Source organism: Polyodon spathula, chromosome 6 (assembly GCF_017654505.1).
Source record: "Polyodon spathula isolate WHYD16114869_AA chromosome 6, ASM1765450v1, whole genome shotgun sequence".
NCBI classification, from domain to species: domain Eukaryota; kingdom Metazoa; phylum Chordata; class Actinopteri; order Acipenseriformes; family Polyodontidae; genus Polyodon; species Polyodon spathula.
The window spans coordinates 31,408,060-31,427,294 of NC_054539.1; the positions used below are offsets into that span (position 1 = coordinate 31,408,060).

General features: G+C 38.1%; 1 protein-coding gene across 2 annotated transcripts in view; it reads left to right on the forward strand.

Moving 5' to 3' along the window:
* The first annotated feature begins 7,559 nt into the window (after positions 1-7,559).
* Positions 7,560-19,235, forward strand: part of stum (stum, mechanosensory transduction mediator homolog) — a 42,096-nt gene continuing 30,420 nt past the window's right edge. For both annotated transcript variants that reach the window (XM_041252739.1, XM_041252738.1), the window contains exon 1: positions 7,560-7,838. In XM_041252739.1, the coding sequence (XP_041108673.1) occupies positions 7,670-7,838 (169 nt within the window). In that variant the 5' untranslated portion in view covers positions 7,560-7,669. The remainder of the gene's footprint in view (positions 7,839-19,235) is intronic.

The window sequence follows — 19,235 nt, forward strand, 5'->3', positions numbered from 1 at the left end:
TTCAAGACCACAGTCACTCCCAGGAGCGGTCGTCACACCAAAATCTCTCCAAGAACAAACCGGAAAATCATCAAGTAAGTCACAAAGAACCCCAGAGTAACATCCAAGGATCTGCAGGCCACTCTCGCCTTGGCTAATGTGAATGTTCATGACTCAACTATCAGAAAAAGACTGAACAAGAATGGTGTTCATGTAAGGATAGCCAGGAGAAAACCACTGCTCTCTAAAAAGAACATTGCTGCCCTTCTGAAGTTCGCCAAAGAGCATATAGATGATCCACAAGACTTCTGGAACAATGTTCTCTAGTCAGAAGAGTCAAAGGTAGAACTTATTGGCCTTAATGAGAAATGTTATGTTTGACGAAAACCAAACACTGCGTTCAAACAGAAGAACCTCATCCCAACCGTCAAGCATGGTGTTGGGAGTGTGATGGTTTCGGGCTGTTTTGCGCCTCAGGACCTGGACGGCTTGCCATCATTGACACAACCATGAATTCTGCATTGTAGAAGAAGATTCTAAAGGAGAATGTCAGGCCATCCATCCGTGAGCTGAAGCTGAACCGAAAGTGGGTCATGCAGCAAGACAATGATCCTAAACATATGAGCAGATCTACAAAAAAATGGCTGCAGAAGAAGAAATTAGTCAAAGGCTTAGTCAAAGTCCGGACCTAAACCCCATCGAAATGTTACGGCAGGACCTGAAGAGAGTTGTCCATGGAATGAAGCCCTCAAATGTGAACCGAGTTGAAGCAGTTCTATAACAAGGAATAGGCCAAAATTCCTCAAAACCGATGTGAGAGACTGACCAACAGTTATAGGAAACGCTTAGTTGAAGTCATTGCGGCTCAAGGGGGTCCCACCAGTTACTGAATCTAAAGGTTCACATACTTTTTCACACGTGGATATTGAATGTTGAATCATTTGTGGATAAATACATGTTGAAAAACTATCATGTTTTTGTGTTATTTGTTTAATCAGGTTATCTTTATCTATTATTAGGACTAAGATCTAATAACATTTTAGGTTTGAAATATGTGAAAATCCTAAGGGGTTCACAAACTTTTTCTCAGCACTGTAAGTCCATACAATATGATACACTTGGCATTATCCTGGGGCAAGATGTTTTTTTTTTTGTTTTTTGTTTTTTAACATAGAAAAGTCAGCTTTAATGGAGTACTACTATATATGGCTACGGCTGGCTTGTTTTTATTATTGCATACTGGATAACGGATATCTTCGGGCAATATAAGAATTACACCTTTAATGACAAACTACAGATACCTTTGGTGAAGTCATTATAATACTTATTAGAAATATGTAATTTGCATTGCTCCAAGCCTTTGTGTATTTTTTCAGAGACATTTCTCTGTGCGGTATAAAATGATCAATGGGGCAATATGCTCTTTATTGATAAAGAAAGGCCTTAATTAAAAACTGTATATTGCCTTGTGACAGAGATCAAATGATGTTTGCTGTTACAGTGGCTCTCAAAAGTATTCACCCCCCCTTGGACTTTTCCATATTTTATTGTGTTACAACATGGAATCAAAATGGATTTAATTAGGAGTTTTTGCCAGTGATCAACAAAAAGTCCATAATGTCAACGTGAAAAATAAAATGTACAAATTGTTCTAAATTAATTACATATACAAAAATATATAAAAAATAATTGATTGCATAAGTATTCACCCCCTTTGCTATGACACACCTAAATAAGCTCTGGTGCAACCAATTGTCTTTAGAAGTCACATAATAAGTTGAATGGAGGCCACCAGTGTACAATTAAGGTGTTTCACATGATTTCAGGTTAAATACACCTCTGGGAGGTACCACAGTTGGTTAGTACATTTCCTAACAAAAACTACATTCAAAGCAAATCCGGAATAACGTTCTTCAAAAGCACCAGTCAGGGGTAGGATATAAGAACATTTCCAAGGCACTGAATATCCCCCAGAGCACAGTAAAGTCCATTATTAAAAATAAAGAGAATATGGCACAGCTGTGAATCTGACTAGAACAGGCCGTCCTCAACAACTGAGTATCTGGGAGAGAAGGGCACTAGTCAGGGAGGCCACCAAGAGGCTTATGGCAACTCTAAAGGAGTTATAGTCTTCCAAGGCTGAGCTGGGAGGGATTGGCAACAATAGCTTGGGTGCTTCACAAAACTGGCCTTTTTGGGAGAGTGGCAAAAAAAAAAGCCATTGTTGAAAAAAAAACTCACATCAGAAGGCATGTGGGAGACTCTGAGACCAAGTGGAAGAAGATCTGATGAGACCAAAATAGAGCTTTTTGGCCTCAGTGGTAAGCGCTATGTTTGGCGCAAGCCTAACACCGCACATCATCCTGAGAACACCACCCCTACCGTGAAGCATGGTGGTGGCAGCATCATGCTATGGGGATATATGTGTGTGTGTGTGTGTGTGTGTGTATATATATATATATATATATATATATATATATATATATATATATATATATATATATATAAGGGTACATTACATTAATTATATTAAGGCAGATGATATTGCCCCCCATTGTGTCAGCAGGCAGAAATTTTATAGATACCCATGTGGTGATAGACACAAGTGCTATTGGCACCTATTTCAAAAGACAAGAATGCAGATAGAAAATAATCTTCATAGCAGCTTTTATTTGTGTAGCCATTTCTAGAAAAAGGACTAATAACTTTTGATGGCTTTTGGAGAAGCATGTACCTCAATTAATCTCCATGTTACTTCAAAAGGCATCTGCATTATACACCAAGTAAAATGTTTTATGTTTTGACATACTTATTTATATTTGTAATGTTTATATTGTAATGTTCAAACCTCATGTGTTTGTTTTTGTTATTCACCTGCTATCTTTTGATGTCTAGTCCCCCCTTTGATAGTGAATTGAATATGTTGGGCGTGGTTCTCAACTAAGCACCATATTACACCTGTTCCGCATCAGATGTACGCAGTCCTCTATGTATTATCCAGAGGGACCAATCATTATACCACCCCCTCACATTTACAGTACTCTGTTACATAATACATTTGTGATCTGATGTGTTTAATTTTTCTGAAAATAAAATAAAACTCCTTTACAAATTAAAAATGCAAGGTCCTCAAGTGAGGACACTGGTGTCCTGCAGTCTGCATTTCTTCTGATCCTTATAGAGTTTACATCTTAAAATAGTGTATTCAGACCTACTTTTATAATCCCCTGAATTATGTTTGGTGGTCCTATGTAGACTTTACCACTTGCATCTCGAACATGGCAGTTCAATCTAAGCTCTAAATTGTAAATATTACCAGAACACACCATACGTGGTAAGAGGTCCCTGAATACACACACCAGAGTGGTTGCACACAAACCACATGGTACACTGGCTCAACTTTGCTCTAAAAATAAATGAGTAGATGGGTGAAGCCATTGAAACAACCACGACACCGTGGACCAAGCAGTGAAACTTGCTGAGGACTTCAAGGACTCCCTGGTATCAGCTCAGTCTGGGATACTCACCGCTCCAGCACAGCGGAACATCTGAGCACCACCTCTTCTCTCTGTTCCGCTGCTCCCACCACCGGGACCGGGTCAACGACCTCCTTGACCGCCGGCCCCGATGGGCAGGGCCGGTGCTAGGATTCACTGGGCTTTAGTGCAAAAAACAAACAAACAAACAAACAAACAAACAAAAAACATTCAACCTAAAATAAATCTAATTGAAGTTTTGTTAAAAAAATCTGTGATTTTTGCGGAATTCAACGTCAGTTTATTTAGCTGCACAGGTTTATGTTTCATGATTTCAACTCTTAGCTTTCTCTTTGGTACAAAAGTCAGGCCAAGTAGCTGGATCATAAAAATCACATAAAGGTGTCTGACTGGGTACCGGGTTTACAATACATGATTCAGTACCTTGTATTTGCTGTTGTATGTTTCCAATGCAATGTCTCTGATTCACGTCTTTCCTCTGGCTCACCTGTTGTTTATTTTTCGTGCGAGGAGGAGGTTGGCAGTCCGGTTGCCACGCTACACTTCCATCTGCTGTTGTCGGCCCACTTTAAACCATTTACTGTACACTTTTATTTATTTATTTATTTTAGCATTTTCTGCTTCTTTTTGAGAAATTTCTAGCTGTCTTTTCTACTCTTTTTGCTTTGAACAACCGACTTTGCCACGGTTTATTTTTGAACCAATGGGAGAACAGTTTTTTTGTTGTTGTTGTTTTTCGATAATGGACTTAAAAAAAAAATGGCATGGGCAAAGATTTTATAGAATATCTAAGGTATGGGCCCCGCCAAAGGCGGGGCCAGATGCAGTCGCATCCCTCGCGCCCTCCCTGACACCGGCCCTGCCGATGGGCAACCGATGAAATCAAGGTTGTCCCCCAGCTGGGGTAGAGGTGCTTCCATCATTTATTATTTACAGGTATATGTGATAAAGCTCTGGACATTGCAAAACATTTCAATAAACACCCTTGCACCTGTTCGGAATTGTCTGTGTGATTTGTACTCAGCACTTTCCCACATGCCTAAAGAAAAACGTTGATTAATTATTGATCAATCCTGTATAAAACAGGCTTACTCCAAACTTTAGCTGCTTTTTTAAACAGATATGATTCTATAATATGTGATGGAAAATAAATCTATAATAGTAAAGTCAGTTTTTAGACATTATTAAAACCTGAGGTAGTGAATTTGAGGCTTAAGTCAGCAGTGCTGTCAACAAGAGTTCTGCGTTCCGTCTTTGGCTTTTCCCCAGACCCAGCCTGTACGTAGAATGGTGACATTTTAAGTTTTAAAGATAGGCAAAGTTAAGTAGATGTGACACTTTTTATTGGTCTAACTAAACAATAATTAATCACAAGCTTTCAGGATCTCAAAGGTCTTGTCTTCAGGTAGGGTGTTTGCATTCAAAGGTGGCATCAGAACTTTAACAAAAATAACCCATCTTGAATCACTACAATTCTATTGCAAGGAAAAAATCTTTGGGGTGGGGGATGGGGGGGGGGCAGGATGAGTGGCTGCATAATAAACAATGGACAAAATAAATAAATTATAAGAATAAAATGTAAAAATTGTAATAGTAAACACTAATATAGGGAAATAATAGTGAAAAAAGATAAATACAATAAAAAATAAAGATGAGTTTTAAAGATGAAACTGAGCTCCAAAGTCGATATTTCAAGTTTTTAAAGGTGAGATTTCCAGCTTCAAAGTCAAGATTTCGACTTTTAAAGACTTGCATGTATATACTATTCTTTCCCATTACATCTGCTATGTATCAAATAGGTTCTAGTTTCATAGGTTCTACCTAGCATCAACTACAGCTATACCGCATAGGCAAATCAAATGCTTAGAGGATTGGCATAGAATATTGTTGGACCTTTCCATGAACCAACACACTTGTGCCATTTTCTTTTTTTATTCTTGGGGATTAGTTGCCCTGTGTCCATAGTTCTTAAGACATAGTTTGTATCATTATTTGTATAGCTATTTAAAATGATATATTAACATTCTGAATTAGAATGATGCAAATGTCATATAAAGAAAAAGTGACAAAAAGCCCAGTTAAATAGCAATCATAAAAGTAGTTAATCTGCACTCCAATGTCCCACCAAAACTCATTGTATTTCATCCCCAATTGTTTTGTAGGCTTGGCTGTGTTTCGTTAAATGCTCATGAATCATGTTCTAATCTTTCTGTCCTGCACCTAAAATGGTTGACAGGCTATGCCTAATACTGTAATGTGAAACTGTAATGCTTAATGTTAAATAATAATAAACGTTTTTTCCTCCCGTGTTTCATGTATTGTTTCAAAATTTGTGTTACCCCTTGAGCTGCCTGCTCCCTCTAGTGGGGACATCAATACATTAGTGAATGAATGAATGAATGAATGAATGAATGAATGAAGCCATTCTAAAATGACAAGAGTACCAAAATATCCAGGACAGTGAGATATTAACCGTTCAATGACCAGTGTTTCCATCATTTAACTCCACATAACACAATTGATATCTGTTGTGATAGATAAGTGCCCAATGTACTTCACTCAGTACTTTGTGTTCCACACATTCCTAAATTTAACATGTTACATTTTAATGTCAGCCACATAAATAACTATTGTATACACTTGCACTTATCTGCTTCCTATTTTACTGTATTTAATGCTGCACTGAACCCAATCTGTAATATTTTGTATTTCACCTGCACTCGTATCTAACCCTGATGTAACTGTCAACACTGTTATCTGCTCTTGAACTGCCTCGATATCAAATTGTACTGTGTTTTGTATTTTCTCTTATTAGGACTGAAGTCATTGTATTTTGTATCTTGCTCTTAATTGTGCTGTAATTTTTAAAAAATATTTTTTGTATACAACTGTAAGTCACCCTGGGTAAGGGAGTCTGCTAAGAAATAAATACTAGAGAGGTAAGGTTTTTATCAGGTAATATACAAGCATGTGGGTGATTATTGTGACTTTCTCCATCCTATAGCAATAATAATAATAAATGGTCTGGAAATCCTATAAACACCAACAGAACCAAACTGTAGCTCGACGTACCGCGCACCAGCGACCCCTGTAGTCTAGCCGGGCGCCTGAAGGCTTGCCTGGAAACTGCCCAGAGCTGCGTTGTCCTCCGACGCTGTTGCTCCATGGTGGCTGCATGGTGAGTCTGCAGGGTGAAAAGAAGCTCACGGCACACTCTTCGAAGGACAGCGTGTTTCGTCTTTACTGCTGCCGAGTTAGAGCAGGGGTGGTAGCAGTGAGCCAAGCTTAAAAATTATAATTGGATATTCTGAATTGGGAGAAAATAATACAAATAATTGGTGACTACTAAATTAAAAATAATAATAGTAATAATTATGGTTACATATATATTTTTTTTTTATTATGTCTCAGTCTTAAAATTCTACGTGATACAAAACTTTTGGCCATAGCTGTAGAAATACCTTGGTGTTGCTTGTAATATCTGTAAATAATGATTAGGTTATGGAGGGATGTGGTTATTGGTTTCCCAGGAATAAGGTTAGGACTGAGGACAGTAATAGTAATACAATATTTACCCCATTACTATTTCTTATTATTTAAACAGCAGTGATATAAGAAATGCATATTTAATCACTATTTACACACAGTAGTGGTGTAAATAGACAGGGCCTTTTCCTAATACATTTGCTTACATCCCTCCGTCATAAGTTGTTTTGTTTTGGGGGGTTTTTCTTTTGTTGTTTTTTTTCCTGTATGCCCAAAAATGTTCTTCAGTCAAGGGCAATCCAGGAATCTACAATTCCAAATATAAACAGCCCAGTTTAAATTATGGATACAATAACTTGTTAATTTAGTACAATGTCACATCATTGCAGTTGTGATACCACTCCATAAATAATATTCTTCCATCAATTTTAAGGGTACCGTACCACAAATAGTCTATTCATAATAGCTAAGGAGGAGCGCCGTTATTTTAATAAATCTGGTGACATCTCAATGGTACACTGTCACTTTAATAAATGCATCACGCAAAATTAAATGAAGTCTCCCGTCAACGCCCCCCTCCCTCCCCAGTCTGTTCAATGGGTGGTAGACAGGGAGTGCGAGCGAAACAGAATTCACTTCATACAGTTGCAGTTGGGAATATTTTACGGCTCAAGAAAACACGACGTAACAACATTGTATTTTAGAAAATGGACCAGAAAGACACAGAAATGAATGAAAAGGGAATACCTTCCTCTACAAGTGGAGTTGTTATCCAAGTGAGAGAAAAGAAGGGACCCCTGAGAGCCGCTATACCCTGTATGCCTTTCCCTGTCGCTGTCATCTGCTTGTTTCTCAATACCTTCGTACCAGGGCTGGGTAAGTTTGTTTTAGTTACCTTGGTATTCATTTAATTTAGTTTTTTGCATTATTACTGTTTAGAAAAGAAAAAAAAAAGATAGACTTCCAGCCTGTTTACATGCACATCCAAATGGTAGTGTTCCATCACTGGGAGAAAACTAAACAATTTCACCCTAGAGCTACACAGAAATGGAAAGAGCTACTACACCCAGTTACTTTCGCTCTTTAGAAGACAAACTCATTTCAACACAATACGGTAACACAGTACCAAACTAAAATGGCATAAACGTCTATGTATGTAAAATATTAAATCCTCGGTTGTTTGTTTATTTATTTTGTGTACGTTAGTTGTAGGTTAAACTGCGACTGTTTCTTTACTAACATAAACATGAACTACAAGTAACACATAAAAAATGTGCCCTAGAGGCATTCTTTCGATATATTTACATTTCCCCCTCCAAGGAAATGATGTCATGTAAAGCAAATTGCACTTTCTTCCTTTTATTTGTTTAGATGTACTGTACACAGTTTATACTGCCTGTGACGCGTTTGATAGAGAAGACTCAGCGTTACTCTTGACTCTGTTGCATGCTGTAATTAAATGCCTCTGAATTAAAACGTTCCGCTGATAAGAGTAAAATATTAATTCTGCTGATATGTTTGTTATATGATGGGAAACAGTTCAGTGATTAAACAAAAAAAAAAAAAATGGTGACCTCATACATTTCTCATTTAAATTTGAGTTCTAAATGTTTTCTAACCAAATACAGTACAATATGCCATATCACGTATAATCTGTTCCAGTGATCCATCGGATATGTCAAAATATCTAATCTTGGTCGTTATACTACATTGAAGTTGCTTTATAAACATCGGTGTATTGCGCTTCTAATTTTTCTACGATCCTTTAAGAATTAAATTGATACCTGTTAAGCCTGTATCTCAATCACAACAAAACATGTTAATAGTAAAATTGATTTCATTTACGGGATTTCTTTTTTCTATGAAACAAATAGATTCGCTTTTAAATTGGCCAAGTCTTATTTTTTTTTTGATTAACAAGCAGAACGTAGAAACGTGATCGCAACAATCTATCATGAACAATATTGTGAGTTGTGCACTTTACTACAATCGTTGTAGTAAAAATGAAAAAGTACAACTTATGATTTAAAAGCCCAACTTATGATTTAAAAGCCCATTTAGCTGTTTCATAGAAAAAGCCCGTAAATGAAATCAATTTTATTGTTAACACGTTTCTCAGTTGAGATTGAGATACATGAAAGGCTTAACAGGTATGAATTTAATTTTTAAAGGAGAGTAGGAAAGTAGTCGGAAAACACAGAAAAATCAGAAGCCCTAATGATAAGCCCCAGTGAAAAGTATTGCAGAACAAAGCACAGTACTATATATATATATATATATATATATATATATATATATATATATATATATATATATATATATATATATATATTTATATAAGGGTACATTAATTATATTAAGTCAGATGCTATTGCCCCCCATTGTGTCAGCAGGCAGAAATTTTATAGATACCCATGTGGTGATAGACACAGGTGCTATTGGCACCTGTTTCAAAAGACAAGAATGCAGATAGAAAATAATCTTCATAGCAGCTTTTATTTGTGTAGCCATTTCTAGAAAAAGGACTAGTACCTTTTGATGGCTTTTGGAGAAGCATGTACCTCAATTAATCTCCATGTTACTTCAAAAGGCATCTGCATTATACACCAAGTAAAATGTTTTATGTTCTGACATACTTATATTTTTATTTATATTGTAATGTTCAAACCTCATGTGTTTGTTTTTGTTATTCACCTGCTATCTTTTGATGTCTAGTCCCCCCTTTGATAATGAATTGAATATGTTGGGCGTGGTTCTCAACTAAGCACCATATTACACCTGTTCCGCATCAAATGTACGCAGTCCTCTATGTATTATCCAGAGGGACCAATCATTATACCACCCCCTCACATTTACAGTACTCTGTTACATAATACATTTGTGATCTGATGTGTTTAATTCTTCTGAAAATAAAATAAAACTCCTTTACAAATTAAAAATGCAAGGTCCTCAAGTGAGGACACTGTTGTCCTGCAGTCTGCATTTCTTCTGATCCTTATAGAGTTTACATCTTAAAATAGTGCATACTGGCCTACTTTTATAATCCCCTGAATTACGTTTGGTGCTCCTATGTAGACTTTACCACTTGCATCTCGAACATGGCCGTTCAATCTAAGCTCTAAATTGTAAATATTACCAGAACACACCATACGTGGTAACAGCATTGTCAATTTTTATAGTGTAGAAACATCTAGTAATCTCAACTGTCAGTTTTAAACTTTGGAAAGGGCACCACAGTAGTGCCGTCAAAAGTGATAATTCCTCTAGAAGAAAATATACTTGAACTTTCACCCATTTGACTGCTTGAGACCCTCACTTTCAATTCAAACACAAAATGTCTCGTTTTCAATCACTCGACAACATCCACAGTACAGAAATGTTCATTAATGAGAATATATTTAAAAAAAAAAAATGTAAAGCTGGTACTTGTCATATCTCGGAGAAACTGGAGAGGAACAGGAAATTAAAACAAGGTAAAGGCAATCATCCAAATAAAGCTGATGCAGTAATGGATACGACATAGAACGTCTGTACAGCACTGAAAGAAATTGAAATAAAACCCAACTGTACTGCTGAACCTCGTCTTCTTTAATATTAGCATCACAAGGGTATCCATATATTATAAAAAAAAAAAATAGATGGACCTCTTCAGTGAGTTACAGGAAAACAATTCCATCCGGGTTTCTGTGACCATATATACATTACTGTACCTTCGGTCCTGTAATTTTTGATGTCACAGAAACCATAGATGGAATTATTTTCCTGTAGCTCAATGAAGCCCTTGAGAAAGATATGTACAACATAGCGAAACGTTGGGCAGCTGGCTCTTTGAGCTATATATATATATATATATATATATATATATATATATATATATATATATATATATATATATATATATATATATATATATATATATATATATATATATAAGGTTATAAGGTATATATAAGGTTTTTAAAAAAATGTGTTTTCAAAAATGTTCACAAAAGATAAATATATTTATTTATTTATTTATTTTTCAGGGCGTTTTTTTATTTATTTATTTATTTTTTCAGGGCGTTTCAGGCAAAAGCCCTTCTTCAGCTGTTTAAAAAACCCAGTGCAGTAAACTTGTTATTATTCAATATTTGTAATTAAACAACAATTCTGTGGATAGTGTCATCATTATTAGAATAGAATGTTCATTCCCAGAGGTTCCAAAGTTCACAGTTTGAAGATAAACTCTAGTTCCTTTTGTTTATCTTCAAACTGAGATCTTCTCCTTCTGGCATCCAATCAACATCTTTTGTAAAAATGTCTTCTGTTTCCTTTAGGTCAGTAAGGATTCTGGGTCTAGTAAAACAATTTTGTATGCTCTTAGGTAAAAAGTTGCACTTTGACACCAGCATGTGCAGTAATCTCGTGTAAAGGAAAATTGAAAGTTTCAGTGAAACCATGGATACTCATTGGTTCGGACGGAACTTTAGTGAAATGCGTTTGATTTGTCTGTCACCTCGGAAGTTTCTTACAGATTTCACAACAGTAAGTATTTTGTTTATGAACATTTGGGGCGATTTAGTTTGCTGTCGTGCAGTACTTTTGTACTTGAGCTCATTGTGCGAGTAGAATCTCCCGGCAAAAAGCAAAGAACGAAAACTGCTGAAAAATGAATACTAAATATTGTATTTATTTGTAAACAAGACTAAAGCCCTGTTCACACTTGTATCGGTATGATACTAGTAGTTTGTTTCAGTATAGAATATACCATTACGAAACCACTTTCTGCCCTATCTCACTTTTCAATACCGGTGCAGTACCGATACAGTCGCGATATACCTGTCCACATTCACATATGTTTAAATCAACAGTGTTCGGGGTTCTGACCTCTCTTCCATGTTGACCGATGTCACATTTGTTAGACATGGATCCGTTGTTATGTAATACAGCATGTTTTGCTGTCCTGCCGTTGTACAGTATTTTGTTTTGGTCATTATGAAGAGGCAAAACGGGAAAGGATGAGACGAACAAAAAGGCGAAAACAATTATACGTCTTTAAAAGCATGAGGTTGCAAAGACAGCTGGCTTTCATCACGGCTTTGGGAATGCAGGTTTTTTTTTTTTTTTTTTGCTTTTTGATATTCCCTCATGGGGGGGTTTATTTTAGCTTGGCACTGTACGGTACGGTACGCTTTACCTCACAGTCATCATCACTAATTTTGTGGAGATTATTTTGTCACTTATTTTGGCATTTTTTGTTGTAGCCGTGATAAGGTACTGTGTTTAAAGTATTTAAACTGTGAAGCAAGACGTGCGCTTGCTTCAGAATACTGACTTAAATGCACACTTAATGCTTTGTGTTGACGGAGACTTTTACTATGTACTCATACAATAAGGAAAGCTACTTTGCCTCCTCTACTAAAACATTTTGTTAAAACGTGGTAATGAATATTATACTTTTTCTACCGATGAATGGCTGGGAGGGACATGTTTTTTCAAAATGAGATGTTGTAGTCTTTACTATCAAAACGGGTATTGCATTGAATTGTGTACCAGTCTTGGCACACATCACTGCATAAACGAATACCTAAAAAAAAAAAAAAAAAAAAAAAAAAAAGAAAGAAAGAAAAAATATATCTTGTGTCTTTGTCCGTCATTTGGAAAGACAAATATAGACAGTTCTATAACTGATAAAAAGTATAGGTACATGTGATTGAGTGGTTTGCAGTGCTCAGGTGTACAGGTGATGCATGTGCTCCAACAACAACAGATACAAAGTTTATGGTTCAAAACAGTTCTTTATTTTCTTTCTTTTCTACTTGAGACTGTTAAATAATAATTCTGGCACTACACAACAATGTGTATTGCCAGCGTATAAACCACGGGGTTCAGTCCCGAAATAGTAATACAAAGAACAACACAGACACGGTCACTTCTCCTGACAGTGAGTGCTAACAGTGACAAACACAGACAGTTTCCACAAACAAACAAAATACTCACGTTATGCTTTTCACAGTCTGCTTTCTTTCTCAATCATTCTCTTAACCACATCAAAGGAACAGATTACATTGTCACATCCCCAATTATATCCTTAGTCATGCCCCCAGTGATAGCTAGTTCAGTCACGTCTCCTCCAGTCCATGACTGACACATCACATAACGCTTCAGGTGTTGTGACTCCACCACCTTCCTGGATGGCTAGCTTCCGACTGACCCTGGAATGAACTGCCAGACCAACCAGTATGAGGCACTGTGTTCCTGTTATACAGCGTCCTCACAGATCGGGAGGGAGATTGTTGACTAGGATTCATTCGCTCACTGTCAAGGTACAACAACATGTAAATGTTAAGTTTAATTTAACTCTAAATATATGTACATGTGTCAGGGACATTGGTCCTGGGCGGCCTGTGTCCCTCCTGGTATTTGTTTTAACTGTACTCTAAAATATTTAATTGGACCCATTATGTGCTTATTAGAAGAATAATTGGTCAGTTGGAACAAACACCAGGAGGGACATCAGCTCTCCAGGACTGGAATTGCCTACCCCTGGATATATACCGAGCATCAAAAGATACTTATCACTATTATAACACATTTATTTTCGAAAAAAGAATGTTATATAAATGATGGACATTGACTAAATGTTTTTGGTTTCTTTTTAATCACTCGATCATTCATCCTTGACCATGACACACTGGAGTGACTATGACTGAAGCTTATGCCCTTAATCACTTAATTAGCGAGACAGTTGATTGGATGCTGGATATGGAGTGATTTCAGCTGCTGAACTGCAAGCTTAAATAAAAGCAATAAAGAAAATCACAGAAAAAAACATAAACAATATGCCACGTCTGTCAAGACAGCAGCGCCTTCGTGCAATAGCCATGTTGGAGGCTGGACTAGGACATCGTACTGTGGCTCACCGTCTTGGGTACTCACAGCCAGCAATTTCAAGCATGGGGAGAAGATACAACCAGACCTGTAACATGCCACGAACCGGGAGACCAAGAATCACAACACCTGCTCCAAAACAGAGTTTGTAATTTTTTCAATCGCATCTAGTGAATATTATCCAAATATAAGTGATACGTTTCTTTTGTTGCTCAGTGTATGTGTGTGTGTGTATATATATATATATATATATATATATATATATATATATATATATATATATATATATATATATATACAAACACACACACACACACACACACACACACACACACACACACTGAGTGTACAAAATATTAGGAACACCTTCCTAATATTGAGTTGCACCCCCTTTTGCCCTCAGAACAGCCTCAATTCGTCGGGGCATGGACTCTACAAGTTTCTTTGTTGCTCAACGAGTCACACACATCTAATATATATATATATATATATATATATATATATATATATATATATATATATATATATATATATATATATATATATATATATATATATATATATATATATATATATATTGAAACTGCCTCTTTGTTTTTGATCCATGATCGAAATCAACACCTTAGGTAAAGAAATTATTCATGACATTGTAAATCACATATAAGAAAACAAGCACAGTGCAGTACTTGCTATGTTCCTATACATCTTATCCAATGTACACGGTGTCATCACGTAAATAAAAATCTCTGTTACACAGTAAATCCTAACACCAAGTTTCAAGGCTTAGCTTAGTATCATTTCAAAACACTTCCGTGTTACTGGACTGTCCCCAGGTTCTTAGACCATGTGATTTTATCTAATCACATTACCATTTTGCATTTAATGCATAGCCCTACTGTATATCTCCCTGTGACAGTGAGAGAATTAATTATAGTCAACAATCTCCCAACCGACCTGTGAGGGCGCTGTGTAACAGGAACAGTGTGCCACGGACTGGATGGTTTGGCAGTTCATTCCAGGGTCGGTTGGAAGCCAGCCAACCAGGATGGGGGCAGAGTCACAATACCAGAAGTCTTCGCCTTAGTGCGGTAAATGATGTATCAGTCATGGGTTGGAGGATACATGATTGCACTCACTACCAAAGGGGGTGTGACTGAAGGTATATCGGGATGTGTCCAAGCAATCTGTTCCTTTGTTATGTTTACGAGCCGACCGACAAGGAAAACCAGTGTACTAACCATGAGTGTTTATTTGTTTTGTCAGGTCTAATAATTGTTTCGTTTGTCATTGTTAAATTATCTGGGAGCTGTAGCGAGAAGCCAGTATTAACCCTTTGCATTCCGTTTATTCAGCGCCTGTCAGGCTCATCAGGTACAATTTATATTCACCCATACTGTTTATTTTATATGCGCTGGTTAAAAGTAATTTTGTTCATAGTAAAACAGGTTTAAAAGGTATTGCATATCAAAAGGACACTCAATACTGCATCTCCAGCCCCGCCCCACCCCTTGTTCGTTGTATTTATCACATACCAGAAGTGTTAAAGGATGAGATCCTCCCAATAGTACTCAAAGAAATTAAAAATGTTATTTACAAACACTAACCAAGGACATGCAATAGCCTCTTGCCACAGGGGTTGTACCGACAGACTGGAGAATTGCAAACTTAATAGCGATCCACAAAAAAGGGAAACAAAACCGAACCAGGTAACTACAGACCAATAAGCCTGTCTTCTATTATATATAAACTTATGGAAACTATAATATCCAAAATGGAAAATTGCCTATATGGTAACAGTATCCTGGGAGACAGGATGGTTTTAGGAAAGGGAGATCATGTCTAACTAACCTTCTTGATTCTTTTGAGGATGCAACATCCACAATGGATAATTGCCAGGTATATGACATGGTTTACTTAGATTTCCAGAAAGCTTTTGACAAAGTCCCGCATAAAAAATGAATTCTCAAACTGAACACAGTATGGATTCAACGAAGTGCATGTACATGGATTAGGGAGTGGTTAACATGTGGAAAATAGAAAGTACTGATTAGAGCAGAAACCTCAAAATGGAGCGAGGTAACCAGTGGAGTACCACAGGGATCAGTATTAGGTCCTCTGCTATTCCTAATCTACATTAATGACTTAGATTCTAATATAGTAAGCAAACTTGTTAAATCTGCAGATGACACAAAAATAGGAGTGGCAAACACTGTTGCAGCACCAAAGGTCATTCATAAGAATCTAGACAAAATTCAGAACTGGGTAGACACATGGCAAATGGCACTTAATAGAGAAAAGTGTAAGGTACTGCACAAAGTCAATAAAAATGTGCATTATAAATATCATGTGGGAGATACTGAAATTGAAGAAGAAATCTATGAAAAAGACCTAAGAGTTTATGTGGACTCAAATGCCTTCATCTAGATGTGGGGAAGCTATAAGAAGCTATAAAAAAGGCCAACAAGATGCTCGGATATATTGTGAAAAGTGTTGAATTTAAAACAAAGGAAGTAATATTAAAACTGTACAATGCATAAGTATCACAAAGATGGCCGGAATGGGTGACGTCAGACCAGAAGCAGTAAATAAAACGACAGAGGTGTGGAGTTTGGTGGAGCTGAGCGAATGGTCTCGCTCAGCATTTAATGAATGAACAGACACAGAAAATAAATGGTTGCAACAAAAAAAAAACACAGGACACGGCACTCGTCGGCAAAATAAAAAACAAAACGAACCATGCAGACAAAACACGGTGAGCAGATTTAACTCCTTATTATTTTTACAATTATTACCTCTGTCTCCTATCCCGTTCTCCACTCACCAAACACACAACCCCAAGTGGGTGAAAACATGCAGCTTTTATGCAGCTGTACCGAGACTTGACTGGTAATCAATCATTCAGTTGGAGTCGCGGTACAACAGCATGTGAATTAATAAAGTGCAATTCCCCTTGCTCACATATTATTACTTTTTACTTGCACGTGAAGTGCTGTGCAATACAAATATGCATTTTTAAACACACGTGAAACACAGACCCGTTTATATCCCGTGTACCAATGACTATACACCAACATTTAACACACTACAGATAACACAAAATACACACAGGGACAGGCACTTTGCCACAATTAGTAAGATGTCATCTAGAATATTGTGTTCAGTTCTGGTCACATCGCTACAAAAAGGATATTGCTGCTCTAGAAGGAGTGCAAAGAAGAGCGACCAGAATTATTCCAGGTTTATGGAGACAGGCTAAAATAATTGAATCTTTTCAATCTTGAACAAAGAAGACTACGCGGTGACCTGATGCAAGCATTCAAAATTCTAAAAGGTATTTTTAATGTCGACCCAAGGAACTTTTTCGACCTGCAAAAAGAAACAAGGACCAGGGGTCACAAATGGAGATTAGACAAAGGGGCATTCAGAACAGAAAATAGGAGGCACCGTTTTCTCTAAGATAATTGTGAGGGTCTGGAACCAACTCTTCAGTAATGTTGTTGAATCTGACACCCTGGAATCCTTCAAGAAGCTGCTTAATGAGATTCTGATCAACAAGCTACTAACAACCAAACGAGCAAGATGGGCCGAATGGCCTCATGTCGTTTGTAAATTTCCTTATGTTCTTATAGTAGTGCATACTGATAAATCAACTCCTGATCACTCATTTTGTCACCACACTCTTCAAAACGCTTCTGTTAGTCTCACTCACCATTGAAAGGTTTTCACAGCTTTTTCCGGAGAAAAAACGACTAGAGACCTGTTCTTGACATATTTTTGATGATGACGGACAGGTACCGACATTGGACTGGAAAGGAAAAATTGTAGTGTCGGACCTGGTCCAACATAAAACCGCAAAAGGTTAAACCCAGACTACACTTCACCACTGTACACCATTGTATTTCACCACCTGCACCAAGAGCATTTATTTTGGACTTTTTGAACGTGCTCTGTTTTTGTGTGTATTTATTCGTGCTTCATTATTTCTGGACTGAAATCCTATTTATGAACGGAGTGATACACATTGTTGTGTAGAGCCCATTCTTTATTATTTAAGTGTTACAGGCACACAACCCAGCCTATTAAAGAGCTGTTTGTCACTGTGAACTGTCTTTGTATCCATCATTAATAAGCACCACATCACCTCTACATCTGCTTACTGCTGCCCACTTTGCCACATTCACTTTCCAACTTTTAGTTAAACTGTAATTTTTTTAAAAACCATGCAAGCATCTACTAATCATTTTGAAAACATTCTCAGTCTGGAATAAATGTGCAGTACTATGTACACGCTATCTTCAGTGTACAAAAGGCAATGTATAATTGTAGACAAAGAATTTCATTTCTTACCTTCAATTTATTATTATTATTATTATTATTATTATTATTATTATTATTATTATTATTATTGTTATTATTATTATTATTGTTATTATTAATGAGTCATTTAACAAGTTTTTGGACCCAGCAAGCTTGTTCCCGTGGTGCACCTGGTGCGGGAAGGATGACCACTGGTGGAGGTCCTGTCCAGAAGGGCCAATTGCTGACTGGTGTGGGCGTTGTGAGGAGGATGGCCACAACTGGGCAGGATGCCCCCACAACCCGGACCAGGAGCAACCACCAACCCCGTCCTTGGCAGCCACCCCACCAGCACCACCTTCACCACCATCACGGGAGATCTGGGAGTGGTTGGTGCACCCCGGAGCGGACCTCTTCCACGACCTTCCCATCGCCATCAACATGCTGTGGCATCGAGATGGGGAGAGATGGGAGGAGTGGGAGGGAGAGCATCACCCGGGGTTCCTCCAGGAAATATTCATCATGGTCCTGGCATACCTGGCCCAGAGAGGGGGAGCCGCTGCTGCTGCCGTCTCCCAGAGCCCGGAGAGGAGGAGGAGCTGCCACTCCCAGAGCCCGGAGAGGAGGAGCCCGAACGTCCACAGCCCGAGGGGAAGGAGCCCGAGCGTGAGGAATTGGTGCATCCACGGCCCAAGAAGGGGAAGTCCACAGGCCCAGGGCTGAAGGGACCAGCAGAGGGAGAACAGCTGGAGCTGTCTCTCCCTCCTCCACCACCAGCAGAGGGAGAACAGCCGGAGCTGTCTCTCCCTCCACCTTCAACAGAGGGGGAACAGCGGGCGCTGTCTCTTCCTCCACAGCCAGCAGAAGATGCTGGAGGATCCAGCCAGCCTCTGTATTGGCTGCTGAGGGGAGCGCGGAGACAAGCTGCCCGGCGGCTAAGAGGCACAGCGCCACCGCCTGGGGAGGCCAACTGCTCCGCATCGCCTGGGGTTGCCTGCCTGCCCGCATCGCCTGGGGTTGCTGCTGGGAGGACACCAGATGGGGAACCAAATATTCCACCTTGGCCGCCCCCATGGATCACGGACCTCTCCACGTCCCTGGACTGGA